Source organism: Macrotis lagotis, chromosome 4, assembly GCF_037893015.1.
Source record: "Macrotis lagotis isolate mMagLag1 chromosome 4, bilby.v1.9.chrom.fasta, whole genome shotgun sequence".
Classification (NCBI taxonomy): Eukaryota; Metazoa; Chordata; class Mammalia; order Peramelemorphia; family Peramelidae; genus Macrotis; species Macrotis lagotis.
Window position 1 is genome coordinate 94,724,453 of NC_133661.1, and position 24,099 is coordinate 94,748,551.

Genomic DNA, 24,099 nt, shown 5'->3' on the forward strand with positions numbered 1-24,099 from the left:
ATTCAATTAAATTTTACTCTCTCAAAATCATCCATCAATTAAATGGATATATTCCCATTATTATAATCATGTACTTGGCATTGTGTCATTTTGTTTCCTTTATAGGATAACTTTGGACCAGAGATGTGGGGTTGAGCCTCCATTGCTAAGAATGTATTAATATTCCTGTTGCTATATTTATATGCTGCTATCACTGTTCTCTTCTTTTGAGTCTTTGTATTGCTGATGTCACCCTGTGAAGTCTCAGCCTTGGATGACTCCCACCATCTGCCACCTTTGCTCCTATTCACATGCTTTTGAATGTAGGTGGAAAAAAATTACACAACTATTCTGACTTGGTCCACTACAAGTTAACATTACATAACTTGAGCTGTGCCCTCACTGCTACTTTTAGGCAATCCTTTCGCTTCTCTCTTAACAGGTCACTCTCCCATTTTCCACATCTCTTATAAACTTTTTTATCCCTCCTAAATCTTCCCTGGCTTTGAACCTTACCTTGTATTTTATTAGAAAAATTGAAGCCATTTATCATGAACTTCCTCTTTTTCCCCTGTTCCTCATCCTGTGTCTCTGAGTTGCCTTCTGCCACTATTTCCTCTTCCTCCCTGACTCATAAAGAAAGCCTTACCCTTCCACTTGCACAGACAATCCCATTATGTTCTATATCCTTCAACAGATTGCTCCCTCCATCATTATCTTCAGTTTCTCACTATCTGCTGACTCTTTACCTACTGCCTACAAATATGTGCATGTTTCTCCATCTTCAAAAAACCTTCCATTCCCATTGTTATGCTCTGTCTCTTCTGCTTTTGTGACCAAACTCCTTGTAAAGGCCCTCTATATTTGATGTCTCTTCTCTCATTCTCTAACCTGTTGCTTCTGACTTCGTCATTCCACCAAAATTGCTCTCTCCAGTGACTTTTGTAATTACTGTATCCAGTGACCTTTTAAAAATTCTCTTTTTTTCTGGACTTCTGCAACTTTTGACACTGTAGATCATCCTCTTCCTGATTTCCTCCTACTTGTCAAGTCTCTTTTGTCAGTCTCCTTTGTTGGATCTTCATCCATAACCACTAACTATGGGTGTCCCATAGGGCTTTAATCCAGGTCCCTCTTCTTCTATGCCATGTCACTTGATTTCATCACTTCTCATGGAATTACTTATCATTTCTCTTCTGATGATTCTCAAATCTTCTCCTGCCCTCACCTCTCTGCTGACCTCCAATCTGGCATCTCCAACTGCCTTTTAGAATTGAATATTCAATAAACATCTTAAATTCAGCATATCCAAAGGTGAACTCATCATCTTTCCCCCAAGCCTCCCATCCTCCCCTTCCTCTCATGCTGCCACCAACCTGTGGCCAACCTCATTCTTGGACTGTTACTGAAACCTGCTGGGGGTTCTGGGTGTTTCTAGTCTCTCCTCATTCCAGTCCATCATCCATCTGGAAAACAAAATGACACAAGGACAAGCATATGATTATCACATGGGAGCATATTGCAATACATTTTTCTTCTGAAGCACAGGTCTTTCCCAAACTCTGTGAACTCCAGGGACTCATATCCACAGTTCTTCCCAGTCTTTCCCCTTCCCCATCTTCTTATGCAAACTTCTTAGAAAGACTGGTCCAGGAGCAGTGGTCTCCTCAAATAAGACTTGTCTTGGGTATTTTTCTCTGGCTTTTCCCTGTGCTTACAATGCTCTCCCCTCTTTACCTCACTTCAATCCTATCATCTGAGGGAAGAACTTTTCATTGTCTCTAATTCTAATACCTTCCCCCTTCTGATTATTTCCTGTTCGTGGTTTGTGTTTGCTTTTTGTCTCCCTGAACCAATTGGGAGCTCCTTGAGGACCAGGCTGTCTTTTACCTCTTCGTATTCCCAGGACTTGGTACCGTGCTTGGCCCATAATAGGCTCTTAGTGAATGGCTTCATCCAGATGTTTTGTAATTTAGCTGACATATGCTCAAGTGCTTTGAGGACTATCTAGGATATCTAAAACAGCTGAACTTCAGGGCATGAAGGTGGGGAGATAAGATGTATTTTCATGAAATAATACTGTATGTGGTAAATATCACATTGTAGTAAATAAATACTAGAGACATTCAGAGAAGGGAAAGGACATTGTTAACTGAAACTGCCAAGGCATGCTTTGTAGAAAAAACTGGACCTGATCTGGATCTTAGAGAATGGATAGGGTTTGGAGAAGAGGAAAGGAGGGCACAGAGAAAGTTCTGTTAAGCAAGAGAACCAAAATGAGGTGATATATTTGGAAATAGAAATATAGCACAAGTTACTACATAGTTTAGAGTGCTATGTTTTCATCTACATTTTTAAACATCTTTATTTTTTTAAAAAAAATCCCTTATCAACAATGTGATCCAAAGATTTTTTTATCCTTTTATCTGAGGTACCTTAATTTTATCTGTAGATAAGCTTTTCAATTTAAGGTAGCTAAAATGATCAGTTTTATCTTTTGTGATTGCCTCTATCCTTTATTTAAGCATGACCACTCTAGATATTTGCAATACACTTTTCAAAAGCACAGCTATAAGTGTAGGTCTCTATTCCATAAAACTCATTCTTGCTAAATCATCAGTAAATTATATATAGAAAAAACTGTCAAAAATTAATATTATATTGTTTGTTGTCTTTTTCTGTGGAAAATAATTTCCGTTTTCTGTTAGAAAGAAAAAATAACTATATGTATATTACTATTTAGAGTATGTGATATTAGACAAAGCAGTAAATTCACTCCCAACAGAAATTTCATAGGTCTGTCTGAAATTTTACATCACTGATAAACTAATCTTGGTTCTCAACAGTGTTTAAACTAGTAAATTTTCATATCATTTGGGATTATACCTGATTCCAATCGTCCTGATTCTTATCTGGTCACTGGATTCAGATGACTCTGGAGGAGAAAGTGAGACTGGTGATTTAGCACAGCACCCTTTACTCATATCTGATGTACTTTGTCATGGCATCTCCTCCTTGATGTCATAGTCTTTGAGAATGAAGAACTATCTATCATACCTGATAGATTTTTTTTATTATGTAAGTAATAATAATTCAACTGCATACATTTTTTCCTTTTTGATAGTAAATGGCAAAGTATTAAATCTCACAGCCATCTAATTTTGATAAATAGTCCGTCCTTTCACAGATTTCTTTAATTTGTTTTATTTTATGGTTTTTATCAATATTCATTGTTGGAAATTTAAAAAAAAGCAGCTACAGTTCTGAATCTCTTGTCCATTATCTTTACTGTTACTGACCACAAGTTTAATTGTCTTGCCTGTGAGATCTCATAAAGCTGCCTATAGGGCTGTTTTTTCCTACGAGAATATTAATGAGTAATTACTGTTTATCCCTAAGGGCTTTTCTATATTAGATTCTATTTTGTCATCCTTTTGGGTTCATTGTACTTGCACAAACCCAAGGGAGATGAGCAATGTTTTAGTCTATAACACCATTAATTTGGGATGGTAGTTAAGTCTTCTTTTAACAAAAGCAGAAACCTGATAGAGATAAGTCTCTAAAATTCTCTAAGGTTAATAATGTTCTGACATAGTCTAGTTCACATTTATATCTATTTTTTCTTTATTTCATTGCTTAATTTTTATAAATGTTAAAATAATGAATTTTCAAAATGTAAATATGTTTATATGAATGAGAGGATATTTACTATGGGACATGTTTATACTCTGACCCCTTCCTGAAGGAGATGCATTTTATTGAGGTGATATAGCAACTTTTTATCCTTCCCCATCATCAAAAAGAATTAGGCAAATACCCAGAAAAAACATGTATGACATAGGCTATAAAAGGATAAGGAGAAAAATTTTTCATTTGGATTTTTCTAGCATTTTCTTGCTTTCTTGGACTTATAGCATGGGTCAAGAAAAGAATTTTCCTTTTTCTTGTCCCCTCCATTTCCCTCCAAATGTAGTTATAGGCAGATAGTATGAGAATATTTGCTTGCCTAGGCAAGCCTGAACCCTTGACAGTGTTTACTGTTTATATTGTTTAGGTATGTTTTTACCTAAAATACTCACTACTATCCAATGATACTGAGATTTGGATGTTTCCAGCCTTGGCAGTAACCTGTCGAATTCAAGAAGTCAAGGACTTCCAAGTCAGATGCTAGCATCCCAGACCTAGAAGAGTATTGATACAGTATTGCTTCTCAGAAAAAGTATTACAACTAAGGAGATATTAAATCTGACAGGACTTTGAGAGTCCAAACCATGTCCCTGACCAGCCAGGAAATCTGGACCTTGTGATTTACTCAAACAGTGCAGGTCCTTTATGATCATAAAATAACTTTCAGCATCGTCAATTTTAGTAGTCTTCTCTAACTTTTTGGACAATATAATGGGAATTTTGGAACAAATTTGAGTTTTTGAAATAAGCATTATAGTTTGTACTAACTGTACCCTAACAACTTTTCCAACTAACTGTTGCCCTTTATACTTAAAGACAAACAAAATACCATCACTATGTCAAGGTCATTGTACAGTGTGTTTGACTGTGAATTGATCAAATTAATATGACCTCAGAAGGTTCTACCACAGGTCATATTTAAACAGTCTGTGTGATTATTTGGAATGGGGATGTCTTAAAATTTGTTCATCTCATTAATTTTTGCTTTGCCTATAGAGCATAGTGCCTTCATTGATGTGGGCCATGCTGTACTGAATAGACCTGAGCCAGTGTCTTGCTTGTCTTATGAATTCCAAAGTTCTTCAGAGACCCACTGAGAATGTATTTGTAACACTTCTTCAACCCTTTGTGCAAACACTTGCCTTGTATGAGTCCTTTGTAAAATAGTGTTTTTAGGCAAAACATGTGTTTTGCATTTGAATAATGTGGGCAGCTCATCAGAGTTGTACTGTCTGCAGTAGAAATTGAAGGCTTTGGTAGTTCACCTTAAGAAAGACCCCAATGTTTGGTACTTTATCTTGCCAGGTGATCTTTAGAATCTTCTGAAGAAAATTCAAATGGAAACAATTCAATTTCCTGGCATGGCTCTGACAGACTGTCCAGTTTTCACAGGCAAACAAGATCAGCATTACAGTTCTTCTTTCCCAAACTTTTCTTCATAGTTTCCTAAACATGGAGCTAACTGTAGCAAGGCATGCATCAATCTCATCATTTATGTGCATATCCCTGGAAAGTATACTCAATTATCCATAGCATTTAGAATTTCTCCATTTGTTGTAACCAGTGGTCTCACATACAGATAGTCTGGTGCTGCTTAGTGGAGAACCTGTGTGTTTTTGATGTTAACTGTTGGACCAAATTTTTTTTTCCTAAATATTACATTTTTTTAAAAAATTTTCTTTTTAAGTTTTTTTTCTTACTCCAGCTTCATACTAAAACAAGTTTCAACATTTACTTCCAAATCCTTGAGTCCAAAATTCTCTACCTTTCTCCTATCCCACTCTCCTCACTGAGAAAAGCAAGTTACTTGGTATAGATTAAAAATGTGAAGCCATGAAACACTACAATAGTCATATTGTAAAAGTAAACATGATTCCCTCCCCACAAAGAAAAAAGAAACTTTAAGAAAAATAAAATGAGGAAAAAAAGTGTGCTTCAGTCTATATCCAGATACTATCAGCTCTTGCTTTGGGATGGATTGCATTCTTTATCATAAGTCCATCAGATAAATTGCTTCAGTATTTTTCTCTCACAGTTCCTATTGCTGTCTATATTTCCCTCCATCCTATTTGCCCCCACTACCATTTATACTATTCTCTTTCTCCTTTCACCCTATCCCTTATCAAAAGTGTGTTGCATTTAGCTACCTCTCTCTCACATGATCTTCCGTCTCTTCTCTTCTATCACCCAAACCCCTCCCCCCGCCCCCTTCTCCTATCCCTTTCCTCTCTTTTCCTTTTGCATAAAATAGATTTCTATACCCAACTGAATATGCTTATTTCATCTCTGAGCCACTTCTGATGAGAGTATAGGCTCATTCATTTCCCCTCATTTTTCCTTCTTCTGCTCCATTGTAAAAGCATTTTCTTACCTCTTTTATGTGAAATAACTCATTCCATTCTACTTCTTTTCCTTTTTTCCCAGTATATTCCTTTCTCACCCATTAACTCCATCTTTATAATATATTGTACCTTCAAATATAGCTTCCCCATATACCTTGTCTATATATGCTCCTTCTAACTTCCCTAATATACGATATGGTTCACATAAATTATCGTTATTATCTTCCTATGCAGGAATATACTCAGTTCAACATCATTAAATCCCCTCATAATTTGCCCTTTCCATCCACCCTCTCTGTGCTTCACCTGAGTCCTGTACTTGGAGATCACACTTTCTGTTCAGCTCTGATCATTTCAGTAGGAAACTTTGAAATTCCTGTTTCATTGAAAGTACATCTTTTCCCCTGGAAGAGGATGTTCATTTTTGCTGAATAATTGTAATCCAACCTCTTTTGATTTCTGGAATATAATATTCTAAACTCTGAGTCCTTGATGTAGATACTGCTAAATCCTGTGTAATTCTGACGGAAAGTCCATGATATTTGTTAATTTTGGCTGCTTATAATATTTTCTTAACTTGGTAATTCTGGAATTTGAGGATCTTTTTCAAGAGGATATTGGTGGATTCCCTCAATTTCTATTTGTACCCACTGCTTCTAGGATGTTGGGACAATTTTCTTGGATTATATTTTGAAAAATGAAGTCTAGGCTGTTTCCTGGTCATGACTTTCAGGCAGTCAGTAATTTTTAAATTATCTCTCCTGGATCTGTTTTCCAGGCCAGTTGTTTTTCCAATGAGATATTTCACATTTTCTTCTAGTTTTTCATTCTGTTAGTTTTGTTTTATTGTTTCTTGATTTCTCACAAAGTCATCAGCTTTCCTTAGCTTTACTCTACATTTTTAAGGAATTGTTTTCTTCAGAGATCTTTTGTAGCTACTTTTCCATCTGGCTAATTAGGTTTTTTAAGGTATTCTCCCCATTGGCCTTTTGCACTTTTTTTTCCATTTGACCCAAATTTTCTTTAATATTTTTGGTAACTCCTTCACCAGGCTACTGGTTTTCATGATTTTCTTGCATCACTCTTATTTCTCTTCCTAATTTTTTTTCCTACCTCCCTTGCTTCCTTTTCAAAATCTTTTTTTTTGAGCTCTTCTATTGCCTGAGACCAATTCCTGGTTTTTTTTTTTTTTTTTTTTTTGGAGGCTTTAGAGTCCTGCCCCAGGGAGACCTCTGCATTTTCTCCCAGCCCTCTTAATGTGTGGACTGAGTACTACAGAAGCAGTAGCTGGGTGACTCCAAGACCTTTTGCTGGTTCCTTGGGAACTGGTGTATGCTGAGGCCTGCACTTGTGTGGCAGAGTTTTCCCACTGATCTTCCAAGTTGTCCTTGCCATCTCTGGGCTGAGAGGTCTGGAAAATGCCCTGCTGCTATGGACCCAGGCACCCTGCGGGCTGTTCCTGGATGGCTAGAGCCAGTTTGCTTCTGTGCCATGCCCCTTTCTAACCTTGGTGTTATAGTCCCTTCTCATGGATCTTCCTGGGGTTGGAAAATTGTTTCACTCAGTCTTTTCTGTTTGTTCTGTACTCTAGAATTTAGCCAGTTGTTATTTAACTGTATTTGGAGTGGTCTGGGGGGAGAGGTCCCAGGAGTTCCTGCCTTCACACCGAGTCATCTTGACTCTGCCCTGTTAGGCCAAAATTAACATAAGTGGCAAATACTCTGTTGTGTCTCAGTCTCTAGAGACTACTTTTAGTGCACAACCATCAGCAAAGAAAAAGTCATGTACCACCACATCACTTTAGTTTTGGCTTGTAGCCTTTTCAAGTTAAATAACTTACCATCAGTATGGTACCTGATCTCGATTTCATTTTTGCCCTTTTTGAAGGTATCTGATAACGTTGCTGGAAACCCTTTGTTAAAAAAAACCTGGGGACAAATACTCAGCTTACTTCATTCCTTTTGTTACTGAGAAAGCTCAAAAATATCATCCATTATCTAGATCTTGACAAGCATACCAACATACAACTGGCATACATTATTGATGAACTTCCCTGGGCAACCAATTTTTTTTCCCATAAACCCTCAACTGACTTTTTTAAAAAGGCCTCAATGAGATTGATGAATATTGTGTACAGACTTCTGCTCTGCTCTGGGCCTTACTTTTGGAGTTGTTGGGCAGCATACATCTTATGGACCATTTCTTGGCTCTTTCTGAAGCTACAGTGACTTTCAAGTAGATGATCATCTTCCAGGGGAAGGATCAGTCTGTTAAGAAGAACTTTGGCAAGAATCTTGCCAGCAATGACTGAGAGACCCATCTGCCCCCTCCTCCCCTCTCTCTTGATTTTTTTTTTTTTTTTTTGCTAGGCAATGGGCTTAAGTGATTTGCCCAAGGCCACACAGCTAGGTAATTATTAAGTGTCTGAGGCTGGATTTGAACTCAAGGTACTCCTGACTCCAGGGCCGGTGCTCTATCCACTGCACAACCTAGCTGCCCCATGATTTTTTTTTTGGTGAACAATAATGGCATTCTTGAATTCTTGGGAGATAACCTTCACTTGTCATATAGATGATTTCAGTCAGTTTTTGTAAATGTCAACCAAAATAGAATTAACAGTATGAGTTTTGCCATAGGAGAGTGATCTAATGGCATTCAGAACTTCAACTGGATTTCCAGTTAGAGAGGGATTGACTTCAACTTGAAGTATAGGGCAGTGATGATCTGTTGAGCATAATTTGAACTAGCTTCAAGTCCTTATCACTAATGTGACACCATCATCATTGAGTAGTTGAGACGTACCATAGGTCTTTTGATCATGTCTGCTTTGAATTTCTGAATGGAAACTATAAGCCCCTTTAATCCTCCTTTTTAAAATTGCTTTCTTTAATTCAGTTTTCCCCCCTTCAATTAAATTCTATTTCTATAAATTAAATTAACATCTAGTTCTATAAATCATTATGTAGATAGTTTGAATTGTATAATGCAAAATCCATAAATTTATCTAGGTAATATTGTCATTTTTATTAGATAGACACATTTCTATGTGATCATTGTTTTGCCAATTATTTATGTTGATCTGTTTCTTTGAGAAAAGACATTTTAGTGTATGTAAAATAAATTATATTGGCTTTGGTAGATTGATGTTTTTGGTAGTTATTTTGAACAAGATTTTTTTCTGGATCTTGTTACTTCTATTTGAAATTCTGTTGATTTTTATTGACTTATCTTTTATGTTACTATTATGAAATTTTTGGTAATTCCTGGAATTTTCTAAATATACCATCATATGATAACCATGTTATTAACAAAGAAGGATACTTTTGGCTTTTCTTTGATTATATACATACATACACACACACACACACACACACACACACACACATATATAGGTGTGGCTTTCATTTTTTCTCTTGTCTTATATTAATAACACTTCTAGAACTGTCAACAAAATGAGGAAAGAGTAATTCTTCCTTTATTTCTGAACTGACTGGAGAAACATCCATACTTTAGCATTACTAAAAAATACTAGGTCTTGATTTTTAATGAATACTTTATCTTTCAAAAAGATGTTTATAAGCTTATGCTGTTAGGTTTTTTTTTTTTTTAATGCATAAGTGAGTGTTGTACTTGGCTAAGCTTTTTTATACCTGTTGATATTCTTTTTCTTGTGTTTTTGTTTTATCCCTGATATAAATTCCAGCTTGATCGTAATAAAGGAGTTTGATTTTTGGTTTGGGTTTTTTTTTTTTTTTTGGTATATACTACAGTATTTTTGAGAATTTCATTTAAAAAATTTTAGTAAGTATTCATTATTATGTCCTTTCATTGCTTTATATTTCCTTGGTTTAACTTTTGGGTCTGTAAGTTATCTCTTAAAAAGAGATAACTAAAAGGTTTTTTTTTTATTTTTGAGAATAATTTGTATAATATAGGTATTATTTAGGGCAACTAGATAGTGAAGTGGATAGAGTGGAGTCAGAAATACTCATCTTCCTCTGTTCAAATCTGGATTGAAAGGTTTTCTAGCAGTGTGAACCTGGACAAGTCCCTTAACTCTTTTTGCCTCAGTTTCCTCATTTGTAAAATGAACGAGAAGAAAATGTCAAATCCCTTTAGTATTTTCCAAGAAAGTTCCAAATGATGTTATGAAGAGTTGGACAGGATTGAAAAATGTCAAAATAACAATTCTTTTAAAATTTGATAGAATTCTCCTCCAAATCTATTTGTATACAAATTACTCTGTATCAACTCCCTCCCTTCACCACCCCATCCCTCCATCCCCAGTGGCTGTTTTGTAACATTCTAATTCCTTTCCTGCAGTTGAATTATTTAAGATCTATTTTTGTTCTCTTAATTTGTGTGTTTAATGTAGTTGTCAGTTATTTTCATGTGGTCCAATTTATCTATTTTTCTTCTGATTTTCTGGATTTGTTGTTTCTAAATTTCTATTAATATTCAATTCAGAAAGCTTCTCTCTTATTAGTGTATAATAATAATGATGATGATGATGATAATTAGCATTTATATTAGGGAATTTCTAGAAACCAATTTGATGCTATTTTATTCTGTAATTTTTTTATTCTATAAAGAACAATTTGTTTTCTTTTAAAAATCTTTGATCCTCTTAGCTCTCATATAAAGGATTTGTAGGAAATCTTGAGTAATAATTATATTGTTTTGGCTATTACTACCATAATTAATCTTTTCAGTACTTTATAAAGACTATGATTCATCTGACCTATTCACATCATTTTTGTGTATTCATAAGAAGTGAATAAACAATGCTAATTTAAGGAGTCATTGTTTTTAAAAATTCCCAAGGCAGTCTATACATTCAGAATTTTAAATGTCTAATATTTTTTTCAACAGAAATTATAAAAATTTTCAATCATAGTAAAGTAAAAATTTCATGCTGCGGAATATTTTATTTAAACTTTTTTTGTAAAAATTCTTCAGTACTACAAAATTTAAATTTATTATCCTAAAATTCAGTACAGATGATATTTGTATATTTTTAGAATCTCAGAATTTATTCTGTATACTCTTTTTAGAAACACCTTTCTTTTAACCTGTCAGCAACTCAGTTGAGCAGTCAGATTGTATTATTCAATATCTTGTCTGACATGAGGACAGCAGGCCAAAAAGAAAGATATCACAAATTGGTGCCACACTTCGATAAATAAAGACATTTTATTTTTCACCAAGCTAATTCAATCCAGTTCAGTTAACTCATTTTTTACCCCCTTAAGGACAGATCAAAAAAAGACAATCCATGAATGACTGAGTTCATCATGTGTTTGACACATCAGTGTGAGAATAAAAAGCAGACTACAAGGGAGAGTTCCTGTCTTTACACTTTAGACAACAGCCAATAAAAAAAGGCCTCCTATTCAGCTATCCTTTATGTAGGGAGAAGGGGCAGAATGCCTCAGATTACTGTTGAAAAACAGGTATAAATGGGAATTGACCAGGACTTATTCACTAGTCACTTTTCCCCTTCTAGTTGTTACCTTATTATTATAAATTCACCATTAACTGTTCTCATGTTTTTTAGGTGATCGTTGGTTTTCACAGAAGTTACAAAATCTTTAGACTTACATCGATTGGGCTCCCAGTGTTTTGCAACCATTTTGAATTATTTTACCTTATAAGTGTTTTAGATTATTTTTGTATTATTGGTATTTTTAATAGCAAAACAGAAAATTGCTTTAAAAAGATGTGCATATGATTGACTATGTTATAAGGCCAAGTAGAATAAAGTAAAAGCACATTCAATTTCCACTAAAGATTTTTAGTTCTTGTGAAATTATTAAAACCAGATTTTTCTGGATCTTTAAAAACAGATTTTTCTGTTTTTAGGTCATGTAGATTTTGCCCTGAAACTTTTCCTTCCTTTCCTTCCCGAAAGGTATCCTTTATATAATAAAGAATTTTCTTAAAAGGAAAAAAAAGAGGAAGATAAAAAAATCAGTAAAAACAATCAGTACCAAACCAAAAAAACCTTGACATCATATGTAGTGTTATACCATAGTAGAACCCCTACCCTTGAAAATGTCTTTTTATATTTTATTTTTAGACCCAAGTTTGTTGATTATAATCAGTGTTCATTTTCTATTTTTGGTGGTTGTTTCCATTTACATTATTATAATCATTGCCAGTATTGTTTTCTTGGCTCTGCTTACCCTACTTTAAATCAGTTCATGTAAGTCTTTCTGTGATTCTCTGTATTTAACATAGGCATTGTTTTTTACAAGAAGAAATATTTTATTGCATTTATATTTCATAATTTCTTTAGCCATTCTCCTAAATAGTAATCTCCTACTTTGTCTATCTTGATACAAGATAGTGCTGCTTCAGATATTTTGAGATTATATGGAGATTTTATTTTTGTTAGTAGGCTTCTTAGAATATATATGCCTAGAAGTGTAATCTCTGAGTCAAAGGCTTTGGATATTTTAGCTACTTCATTTGTTTAATTTCAAATTACTTTCTAAAATGGTTGTACTAAATTATAATTCTTCCAACAGTATTGTTGGTATATAAGTTTACTTGATATTTAACTGTAGCAGAGACTCTTTCCATTTTGTCATTTTTGCTACTTTGCTTGGGTGTTTGAATCCTCAATTTTGTTATTAGTGATTTGACAATTAGTGATTTATAAGTCTAAAGGACTTATAAATTTGGTATTTTATTGATCCTTTTATCTTGATACAAAAATTGTTATATTTGCTAGAAATAATATAAATATTGTACAATCAAAAAGTGAACATATGACTAATATGTGTAAGTACCTGTTTCTCCATATATACAAATATGATATGCATATATAACATATGGATGTACACTAACAATAGAGAACTAGCCCATTGCATCATAGTCAGATGCAGCTTAAGATTATTATTTTTTTGCATTAAAGAATGGTTTCTTATGTTTCTGATTCTCTGATTCATATCTTTTTTTTTTTTCAAACAAATTTGATCAATTACAGCATCACACTACTGCTTTGAGTCCAAGGCTATAGTCAGCACTTAAAAAAAAAAGCTGCAAATAGAGGTATATTTTATCTCTGCTTTTCATAACTTTCTTTGATTATCTAGTCCTCAGTTTACTTCTTCCACTTGCTTATAAGACATAATACCAACAACTCTCTACCTTCCATCCCAAACTTATTTTATATGCATTATATTTAATGTTCTTTAATCTATGTGCTTTTAATCTTCATTGACATCTCTGTATTTTGTTTGACCATCTTGAATAAAGAAGATCATAGAAATTATTTGCTTTATACATTTTGCTGTGCTTTATATAATCTGATCCTAAACTCATGGTGTTGTAGTATTGCTATTATAATGACCTGACCAAAAGCCTGAGAGAGAGCCCTTGTCTACAAAGAATCACTGTATGTTGGACAGAAAATACTATGTCTTGATATTAGGCTAGTAATAATAACAAATCAAACTTTAGGAATTATAGTGGTTTCTTTGGGGATTATCAGACCTTTACTGTGTCCAATGCAAATGTATGTTATGTGTTATCATATCTCTATTATATGATTTTAAAAACAGTAACATAGTGTTTATGTTTATTTGAATTTTGCCTTTGATATCCACATTCTTTATGTACATATCAAAAAAAGTAAAGTCAAATTAATAATTCTTACAGAAATCCACAGTCCGTTTTTAGGCTTAATTGTGTTGTGTTTTGTAGAAGGTACAGTAGTTTTAAATAATCGTTGAAAATAATTGATAACTACGCATTCAGTTGCTCTTATTTTCCAAATAAGTTTTTGGTCACTCTTCACTTTTTCAAGGACAAACTTTATGGCAAAAGATTCTCATTGTATTCAGAAACAATACTAATTTCTGCTCTTTGACTTTTTAGTATGAATATTTAAAGTTTAAGGCCAGGAATAAGAAATACTTATGCCAAGAAGTGGTCCATGCAACTCAGGATTGAGTCTTAGCAGTAGAGTGATATGTGGAAGGCTAATTTTGCTGAATCTATGAATTAGATGACTTTTGTCTCATCTTTGCATTCTAATATCTTTAAAATCCCATATTTATTTAATTCTTCAAAGATTCATATAAAAATATCTTGAGATACATGTATTTTCTAGTATTGCACATATAGTATTAATATTTATCAATTTAATTTTTGTTAAGTATCTTTGTAAATATTATTTTTATATTCATGTTTACTATTTTAGGAGCAACAGATTTAAGTTTTCATTTCTGAGGTGTATATATAAATATGTAATATTTCCAATTTTTAAATTTGAGATTGTGAATACTATCATTGTTTTCCTCCTATTAGTTATTGCTTGGGATGTTACCACAGAAATTACTTTGATATTGGTTTTAAAGAGTACAAATTTGCATTCAATTTAAACTATACCTACTGTTTGACATTTATGTATATTTTTTTCCTTACTCAGTTTTCATATGAAACCACCAAGCAGTGAAGATCTCAGGAAAATACTGGTGAGTAACAACATTACAAACTATTGAAATTTTTCTTTATTACTAGAGGTACTGCTAATGTTTCTATAAAATAATATCAAAGTACAAACAATGCCTTGTGTATTTAATGTAACAAGATGTGGGATCGACACCCAGCTATAACATTTTTTTTGTAAATAGTCTAATTACAGTTAAAGAGTTTTAAGGTGAACAGAGGTGTATTATATGTGTCCGTATATATTTATGTATTCAAGAATATGGAAATAAAAAGTGCAAGAATTTTTTGTTTATTGTAAAATGGATAACTGAAGCGAAGACAATACTGGAATAGCTTGAGTATCATATGTGAAAAGTATTCAGTTAATCTGGTTTCTGCAATCCAAGAATTCATCTTTTTGCAAATATATTTGTCTTTTGCTCTGATGGCAAAGATTCTCAGTATTCTAAATATCCTATTACCTTTGAAGACTTTATAATCAGATATATTTAGTGCCAGAATAAATGCTTTTTTCCTAGTATTGAATGTTTTAACATTTCCTCAATTTATTTCTTCTGGTTCTACTTCTTTTCTAAAGTAATATCTTGAAATTCATTGCTTAAAGTTAGATTTTATTTGCAACCAACTTTGCACATATTAAAATAAATGATGAGTTGCTTTAGGAAAATATAGGCAAGTGTGGCCATGGTCTTGGTCTTAAAGTTCTCCTTTAAGAGCTGAAACTGGGACTTTATGCTTGAAATCAGTTTGTTCTTAATGTGTATGATGTAGAGGAATACTATTAAGATTTTTGTAAGGTGATAATCACAATTTATATAATGTGATGCTTTTAACATGATGGATTTATTAGGATTTCTTTTATGGACTGCTCAAATTATTTTCTAATTCTCAAACTGAACAGAAAGCATTATAGAAGCAGCATGACTTTGTACTGTTTTGTAAATGAGTTATAAGTTTTGAAGTTTTATAAAAACCTAAGTTACTTTATATCACAGACTAATAGGAAATGTCAGAATAGATGAAGTCAGCCTTTGATCAGATAGTAAACTGAATTTTATCAGCCAGTTACTTAATCTCTAACAAAATAAAACATTAAAAAATTGACTTAACATGGTAGCTATTGTCTCTAAAGTAACCTTAATTACAATTTCTATGTGCTTGTAAATGTACTTCCTCAATTCATGTAATTCATTGCTGTAAAAGCATCTTAAAGAAATAAAACATGAAAATTGTTTTATTTAAAGGATTTAAAGGTGATAAAAGAATTCCTTGATGTGTGATTATTTTTCTTTAGACTACTAACTATCCATAATGACAGTTAAAGGATTACTAGGTGTTGTTAATTTAATGCAAGATATAATTAAAAGCAGAAAATACTTCCTTATACTGGTTGTTTTTTGAGGAAAAAATATTTGAAAAATTTTTATGAAGATTATAGGATGTTTGAAGTAATTTACATTAAGTTCTCCAATAATAGCAATCTACCAGGTTATTTTTTTTTCCCTCTGGACATAGTGTTTTGTAATTAAGTTTGTATGTCTTATATTCTGGTGCCAACACTTGTCTCTGAAAGCACAGTGTTTAAACAGGAGCAGTAGCCAGTTGAAAGGGCAGTGTGAGCTCTTTAAGGCCTAATTAAGAACTGAAAGGGAGATGAAGGGAGTAGGACAAAAGATGTGAAAGTAGCTGAGATGATATTCCCAGAGCAAAGTTCCTCATTAGAACAATAATGAGATGATCAGAGAATGCCAAGCCTTCATCTTATCTCTCTCTCTCTCCTCTAGTTGCCTTGGATGTCAGTTAGTACCCCACCAATATTTGGTTACCAGGACAACCTTTCTTTAAATCTTTAGCTATTTTGAGTCCTGGTAATTTGCTTTTGTTTAAATTTAAGTATTGAAAAAGATACACATTTCTTAGTTAAAAATGCAGAAATTTGCACATAAAGGAAAATATAGATTATCTAGGAAATCAACATCTTATGAATGTATGTATTAATATAAAAAATTTGGAGTAGATAACATTTATACTAGTTTCAGTATTTTTTTACCCTATCCTCAAATCCTTAAAAGATTCCCATGTGGGAATTTTTATTGGTGGGATGAGGTAGGAAGATGTTTTCATTGAATTTTAGCATAAGAATAAACATCTTAAAAACATGTGTTATGTGGCATAAACTAGGAAACAACGTAGAACAATTAGGAATCTCATTGAATGTTTGTTTTGGAGTTTTGCCAAACTATATTTTTCCCCATATCTCTTTTCCAAAAATAGTATATAAACTATTTTTATATGATTAGAAAAATTTTATATTTGAATTACAATTTAGCTCAATAATAGTGTTAATATTGTTCTGTTAGTAGATAAATATATTTATTCTTCATTGAATTCTTGTATTTCTATTTTATTCATAAGTGAATATTTTTGCATCCTTATAACATCAAATGATTTTTTTATTTAGGTTAAGTATCAGAAAGACAATATGAAACTTTTTTTCCAAAAATAGTCACATAGTTTTCTAATCTGGAATAAAATCTGGCACCAAGTTCCAACTGTGTTTTTAATTACTGTGCTCTTTCCCAGAATATAGCTTATAATACATGTGTTCCTAAGATGTTTTCTTCCGACAGAACTTCATGCAAAATTTCTGGGACAAAATACTCACTTAAACCCAAGAAACATTCCAGGAAATATACTCAAAAGTTTATCTAGTGGAAGTATTAATTTCTTTTTGGGGGCATTTTACTTCTCAGAAATTTGTCTATACTTTAGTGTGTTTTGATTCTAAAGACTTAGAGAGTTCTAGAAAAATAAGATATTTGGGGAAAATTAAATTTCCACATGCTAATGTTTTATAATGGTTAATTTAAGCTTCTGATTATTCAGTTAGTTTTGAAATCTATTATTACTTATTTCTGTTTTCAAAAAAGTGTTTGAAACAAAGGTTTTCTCTATAGTATCTTATAATATCAGTATTTTTGGAATTATTGCAAAGAAGTTTGAACAGTACATTACAAATATGGAAAACTGAGTGTGTGTGTGTCTGTGTGTGTGTGTGTGTGTATGTGTGTATGTGTATAATGCATAATTTGATTATTATGAGCATGAAGTTGATAGATGAATGTTATAGTTTGTCAGAATGAACAAGAATACAGCCAGCAACTTCATAATTTATCCTTTGCAGTTTTATTTATTTAATTTTGCTGCACCTACTGATTTGTTGCAGAATCATTAAAGTCCCTGGTAAGGATAAATATTTTAGTGTGACAGTGAAATCTTAGAGTGTTTCATTACTTTTATAAACACAAATACAAACCACACTGCCTAGAATCTTAAACTTGGAAGGAAACTCAGACATCATCAGGAAAAACATCATTTAACACATTAAGAAACAGAAGTCCAGAGAGTTCAGTATTTCAACTTACATTATTATGACTAAAATGATCTATTTGAGGTTCAGAATTTAAGCTCCTATTTCTGAATGGATCCTTAAAGGCCCATATAATATTTTTTCCTACTATGAGAATTGCTTGGAACAACCTTTATCACCCTACTTTCAAGTTGTGCTTGCTTAATTTTTTTTCCTTATAAAAATAAGCTCTCCAGGAGGGGGAAAAACCCTCAAAAATTAATTTTATATTGGAAATGTTTTTTTAGAAATATTTTTCCTTAGGTATATTTCTTAAATACATGTGAAATCATGTACATTAATTTTATTTAAGGCAGTAGGCTTAAGTGACTTGTCTAAGGTTACACAGCTATGTAATTATTAAGTGTCTGAGGCTGGATTTGAACTCAAATCCTCCTGACTCCAGGGCTGGTACTCTTATTTACTGTACCACCTAGTTGCCTTGAAACTGTGTGTGTGTGTGTGTGTGTGTGTGTGTGTGTGTGTGTGTGTGTGTGTTTATATAGTTTGATATTTTAAACATATATAATTTGATAAATGAAATATGGAATTAGATATTTTCAAAAGATCATTCAGAAACTTAGCCAATATGTTTAGGCTAGATTTACAAATTGAATTATTGTACATTGATAGCTATCACTAGTTGAAATCAAGCTAGTACTAAAGATATGTATCCTACACCTATTTACATATTCTTCAGAAGAAAGTTGATTACATGGATAGGAGTGAAAAAAGTCAGTTGCAGCAATTTAGCAGTTATAATATTGACCTCCCAGAAATAGATTGCACCCCCAAAATATTTCATTAAAAGTGACCAAAAATACATACTTTTAAAACTTATATAATCTTCCTTTTAAAACTGATCTATTTGGGAGAAAATTTATTTTTTCAAAGCTATATAAAAATGTTTGCCACATAAAATGTAAGAAAATTTAAGAAAAAAATGGGTATTTTGAGCGTCAAACTCTAAAATTTGGATTTTCACATGTGTAAGGCTAATACAGATAAATCAGTCAACAGACATTTATTTGGAATCCACTTTGAACTGGAATCTGTAGTAAGTACTAAGTGGTACAAGAACAGAGGAGAAAATAATAATTTAAAAAGTTTAATTTGAAATGGAAGAAACTATGGCAGCCTTTAGGTAAGCGGCAACTCTGAGTAAAAAAAAAAAACAGATTTCAGAGATGTAGTGGAGGGAGGAAGATTTGGCAACTGATTATATTTGTGGATTAAGGGAGAGTGAGAAGGTAAAGATAATCTTGGGATGGCTAGGTGGTACAGTGGATGGAGCCACCAGCCCTGGAGTCAGGAGTATCTGAGTTCAAATCTGGCCTCAGACACTTAATAATTACCTAGCTATGTGGTCTTGCGTAAGTCACTTAACCCAATTTGCCCTGCAAAAACCCTAAAAAAAAAGAGAATCTTGATAATGAACGTAAAGTTAGGAACCTTGGAGACTCTGGGTGCCTTTGACAGGAATGGGGAGTTGGAAAAAGGGAACAATTTGGGGAAAAAGGTAAACTCTGTTTTATATATCTTGAGGTTAAGCTCTCTCTGTGACATCAATTTGAAATATCCAATAGATCATTGGTAACACAGAATTGAAACTCTTAGAAGAAGCCAGATGTATGTCAGTGTTTTTATCTGATGGATAAAATAGAGCTATTTATGTATAGATTTATGTGTATCTATGTGTGTGTGTGTAATTATGAGTAGTTAGTAAATAGAAAGTAGATGAGGACCTATGCCTCATTCTCACTTTCTTCTAGCAAGCTGACATTCCCCATACTTGGGCTTCTTCTTGGGCAACTCTTTGATTGCCAAGCTTAGAAATTTCACTTCCCAATGAAACTCCTACCCTTGTTAAATTTTCATTGTTTTCCTACTTATCATCTAATCTTTTACATTGAATTCTTTTGTGCTGCTTTGCAATTGAACCTTTGCCTAGGAGTTAATTGTAAGCACAGGTAGACTTTTAGATATTTTAGGTATTTTTTAGTTTTTTAAAATGGAATTTTCTATTCCATCTCTTCCTGCTGAATTTTGTTAATAAAAGAGTGATGCACAGAAATGTCAGTAACTCATGTACATCTATCTTACACTGTTCTATTTTGTTTGAAATTATTTTTCAATTAATTTTTAGTTGATTCAAGGAATTCTCTATACCATCATGTCATGTCATCTGCAAAAATCTTTAATTTTATTTTCTCTTTTCCTATGCTTATTCCCTCAAATTTCTGTCTTGTCTTATTGCAATAGCTAGCATTTATTGAACTGAAAAATAGTGGTGAAAATCAATATCCTTGTAATACCCTTGATCTTATCAAAAGACCTCTAGATAGCCTCATGGCTCAAAGTTTTAAATAGTTAAGTATCATATTGAAGAGATCTATTTATTTCTGTGCTCTCCTAGTGTTTTAGTAGAAATTAGCTGCCAAATCTTGTTAAAAGTTTTTTCTACATCTCTTAATAGAATCATTATTTTTATTGTTCTTGTTGATACAGTTTATGTGGGTACTTTTTGTAAGCAATCCTGATTTGTAATATGAATTCATCCTGCTCATAATGTATAATCTTTTAAATACAGCCTGTTTCCTAATATTTCATTTAATTTTTTTGTTAATATGTACTGGGGAATTTAGTCTTTTCTTTCTTTTGATTCCTCCTAGTTTAAATATCAGGATTGTAGTTGATCTTTAGTAAGACTTTGTCTTTTCCCATTTTTCAAAAAAACTTTAGTATTAAAATAATTGTCCTTTGAATATTTTGATAGAATACTTTAATAAATTCATCTAGTCTCAAGTGATTATTATTTGAAGGCTTGTTAATGACTTGTTCAGCTTCTTTTCTAAGATTGAGTTATTGAAGGGCCCTATTACTTATTTTGTTAAAGTATATGTTTTATGTTTTTGTAAATATTCATCTATTTCATGTTAATTTGACAGTTTCATGGTCATATAGTTGGGCAAAATAATTTCAGATAATTTTATTTCTTCATTTATTTATCTAATTCAAAATCTACTTATTTTTGAATTGATAATATCCTTAATTTTAAGGATTTCTAATTTAATTTATTATATATTTGTTTCTATTGCTTTCTATTTTGATATTCTTGATATTCAGAGATTCTGTTTTGGTGTTTATTTGGGATTTTAATTTATTGGTTTTCTCATTCTTTTTTGTTGCATGCTGTTGAGCTTTTATTTCTCTTTTGTTGATGAATGTATTTAAACATTTTTCTCCTAAGGATCAGTTTGCATCATTCCAAAAATTTTGATACCTTGTCCCATTGTTATTATCTTTATTGATGAAATGTTCTATTTTTCCTTTGATTTGTTTTTTGACTGTCCATTTCTTTAGAATTAGATCATTTCACTTTTAATTTTTAATCATTTCAGTGGCTCCTAAATTGTATATATTTTTTAATGCACTGAGGACATTGAACAAGTTTAAATTTTCTGTGGTTTTATGAGGTTTTTATGCTTTTTATACTTGATCAGTTTTTATAAAGCCTACAATGTACTGCTGAGCATACGTAGACTCCTTTTTATTTCCATTCAACAATAGCCATAAATATGTTATATATCTAAAATTCTATTCTGTTTTATTTTTTATACAATTTGACTCAGACTAAAAGATGTACATAGAGGTTTGTCACTATCATTCTTTTTTTTTTTTTTTTTTTTAAAATTTTGACAAGGCAAATGGGGTTAAGTGGCTTGCCCAAGGCCACACAGCTAGGTAGTTGTTAAGTGTCTGAGACCGGATTTGAACCTAGGTACTCCTGACTCCAGGGCTGGTGCTTTATCCACTATGCCACCTAGCCACCCCTTGTCACTATCATTCTTTCCTGTAACACATGTAACTTTTTCTTTAAGTATTGGTTACCTCAGTAACTAAACTCATTATTTCAGGCTGTTTGAAACATTTTTTCTTCTTTCATTTGGAAGGTCTGGATTTTGTCTTTGTTTTTGAGAGTTTTCATTTTGAAGATTGTTTCAGGAAATCATGAATTCTTTATATTTCTACTTAGCACACTTTGGTTCTCATTGATTGTCAGTTTTGTGATTTTTTTTTGATATATGATACATAAGTTTTGCAGTTTGTTTTTCTTTTCCTTTTTTTGGATCACAGCTTTTTGACAGTTTAGTGATTCTTATCTCTGCAATTTGTTCTTCAGATCAAGGTGTTGTTTTTTTTTAGTTTTTTGTAAGGCAATGGGGTTAAAAGATTTGCTGAAGGTCACACAACTAGGATTTGAACTCAGGTCCTCCTGATTCCAGGGCCAGTGCTCTATCCACTGTGCAACCTAGTTTCCCGTTTTTTTTAATAGAAGTTTTTTTATTCCTACTTTTTCCAGTCTTTAACTTTTCAGTGTTTATCTTACGATAGAAACTTCTATTCGAGCCATTCTAAAGGATAGTGTTGTTTCTTTGGATACGGTGTTGCACTTTTTAAGTTGTTAATTCTCTTTCCAAGTTTTTCTTTTATAGTACTCATTATTTTCCAATTTTTGTCTGTTTCTTTGATTTTATTATAAAAATAACATTAAACTCTTTATTTTAAACTCCTAAATAAACTTTTGATTCATTTCTTCCAGGAAATCTAACTGAACTTTGTGTCCAGGTTGTGTTTTTCTTCACAATTTTGATTGAAAATATTTAGGAATCATTCTCTTATGAGTTTTGTGTCTTATATGCTCTTGTAATCATTATAGCTTTTTTATAAAGGTGGGATTCTTTTTTCTTTACACTCTTCTTATAGCCTTAGTTCCTGAATTTGGACTTTGTGTTAAGATCCTGCACCCCTCATGTCAGGAGGGAATGAATGAAGCCTCACTTTTTACCAGAAGTTTTTTCCTCTTTAATACTAGTCGCCTTGTCTTGTTGATTATTTTCAATTAAACCAGATTGGATGTGGGTAGTGAGAAGTTCAGGGGACTTTCCTCCTAAACTCTCTTCCTCTGTTTTGATATCCTGAAGAAATCAATACCATTCATGGTCTTCTCCCTCTGCCTCATATCCTAGATCAGGGCTGTTCAAAATGCAGTCCCACCATGGGTTTACTAAATGCTTTAGTAAATGAAGTCGAGGTACCACAGAGTTCTCATTAAAATGACAGATCAAAATATTTTGTCTATTGTTTAATAAAAACTCCTAAAAAATAAAATTGGACAGCCTTGACCTAGATGACATCTATTCCTCACTATTTCCCTACAACCCCATCCCCATTTCCAGCAGATTAAATAATCTGTTGCCAAATGGTAATATCTTTTGAATACGCTCCCTTCTCACTGTGATACTGCCACTACCCTGGTGCAGTTTTTCACCTCTTACTTGGACTGTTGCAAGTAGCCTGCTAGTTGGTCTGGCTGCCACCAGTTTCTCTCCAAATCTAGTCCATCTTCCATTTAAGCTGTTAGGGTAATTTTCTTTGCATAGAGCAACCATCTCTCTTTCTCTATGTCTCTTTCCCTTTCCCTCACTTCTCCCCACCCCCACCATGCACAAGTACATACACATGCATATACACACACCCTTCCCCCTTTTATGAACACTAATGACTCCTTAACTTCCAGGATTACATACAAAACTTTGTTTAGTATTCAAAGCCCTTCATAACCAAAGACCTCCCTCTCCAACCATTTCAGTCTTCTTGCAGCTTATATTCTTTTCCCACCTAGTCTTTGATCTAGTGATAACTGCCATCCTTGCAGCTCTATGAACAAGACACTCCATTTTTTAGCTCTAGCCATTTTCTCTGACGATCACTTGAGCCTGGAATGCTCACCCTCCTGCTTCCTGACTTCCTTCAAATCCTGTCTAAAATCCCACCTTCTTCAAAATGTCTTTCCCAATCCCAATTTTGGTGCCTTACTTCTATTACTTGTTTGTCCTGCATTTGACTTGTTTTTATATATTTGTTTACTTGTCTCCCTGATTTAGATTGTTAACCCTTGAGTTCTCGAACCATCTTTTGTCTGTCTTTGTATTCCTAGCCCTGAGCATAGTGCTTAGCACTCAGTTGACTGTCCATAAATTCTTATTGACTGTCCGAATGGTCACTTGTCATGCAAGTTAGGTTTACTTTTTTGAGTGTTGAATTACATTTCAAATTTAATATTCTGTAGTTTTGTGATTTTGTAACCTCAATCTGTATTGCTATTTTTAAATACATTGAGTATTTAAAATAGAGATGTCATCCTTATAGGTGAGGCCT

General features: G+C 32.8%; 1 protein-coding gene across 3 annotated transcripts in view; it reads left to right on the top strand.

The window, feature by feature from the left end:
• The window catches only part of RAB11FIP2 (RAB11 family interacting protein 2), an 88,716-nt gene that overhangs the window by 45,043 nt on the left and 19,574 nt on the right, over window positions 1-24,099 (top strand). For all 3 annotated transcript variants that reach the window (XM_074233556.1, XM_074233557.1, XM_074233558.1), the window contains one exon: window positions 14,446-14,491. In XM_074233556.1, the coding sequence (XP_074089657.1) occupies window positions 14,446-14,491 (46 nt within the window). The remainder of the gene's footprint in view (window positions 1-14,445; window positions 14,492-24,099) is intronic.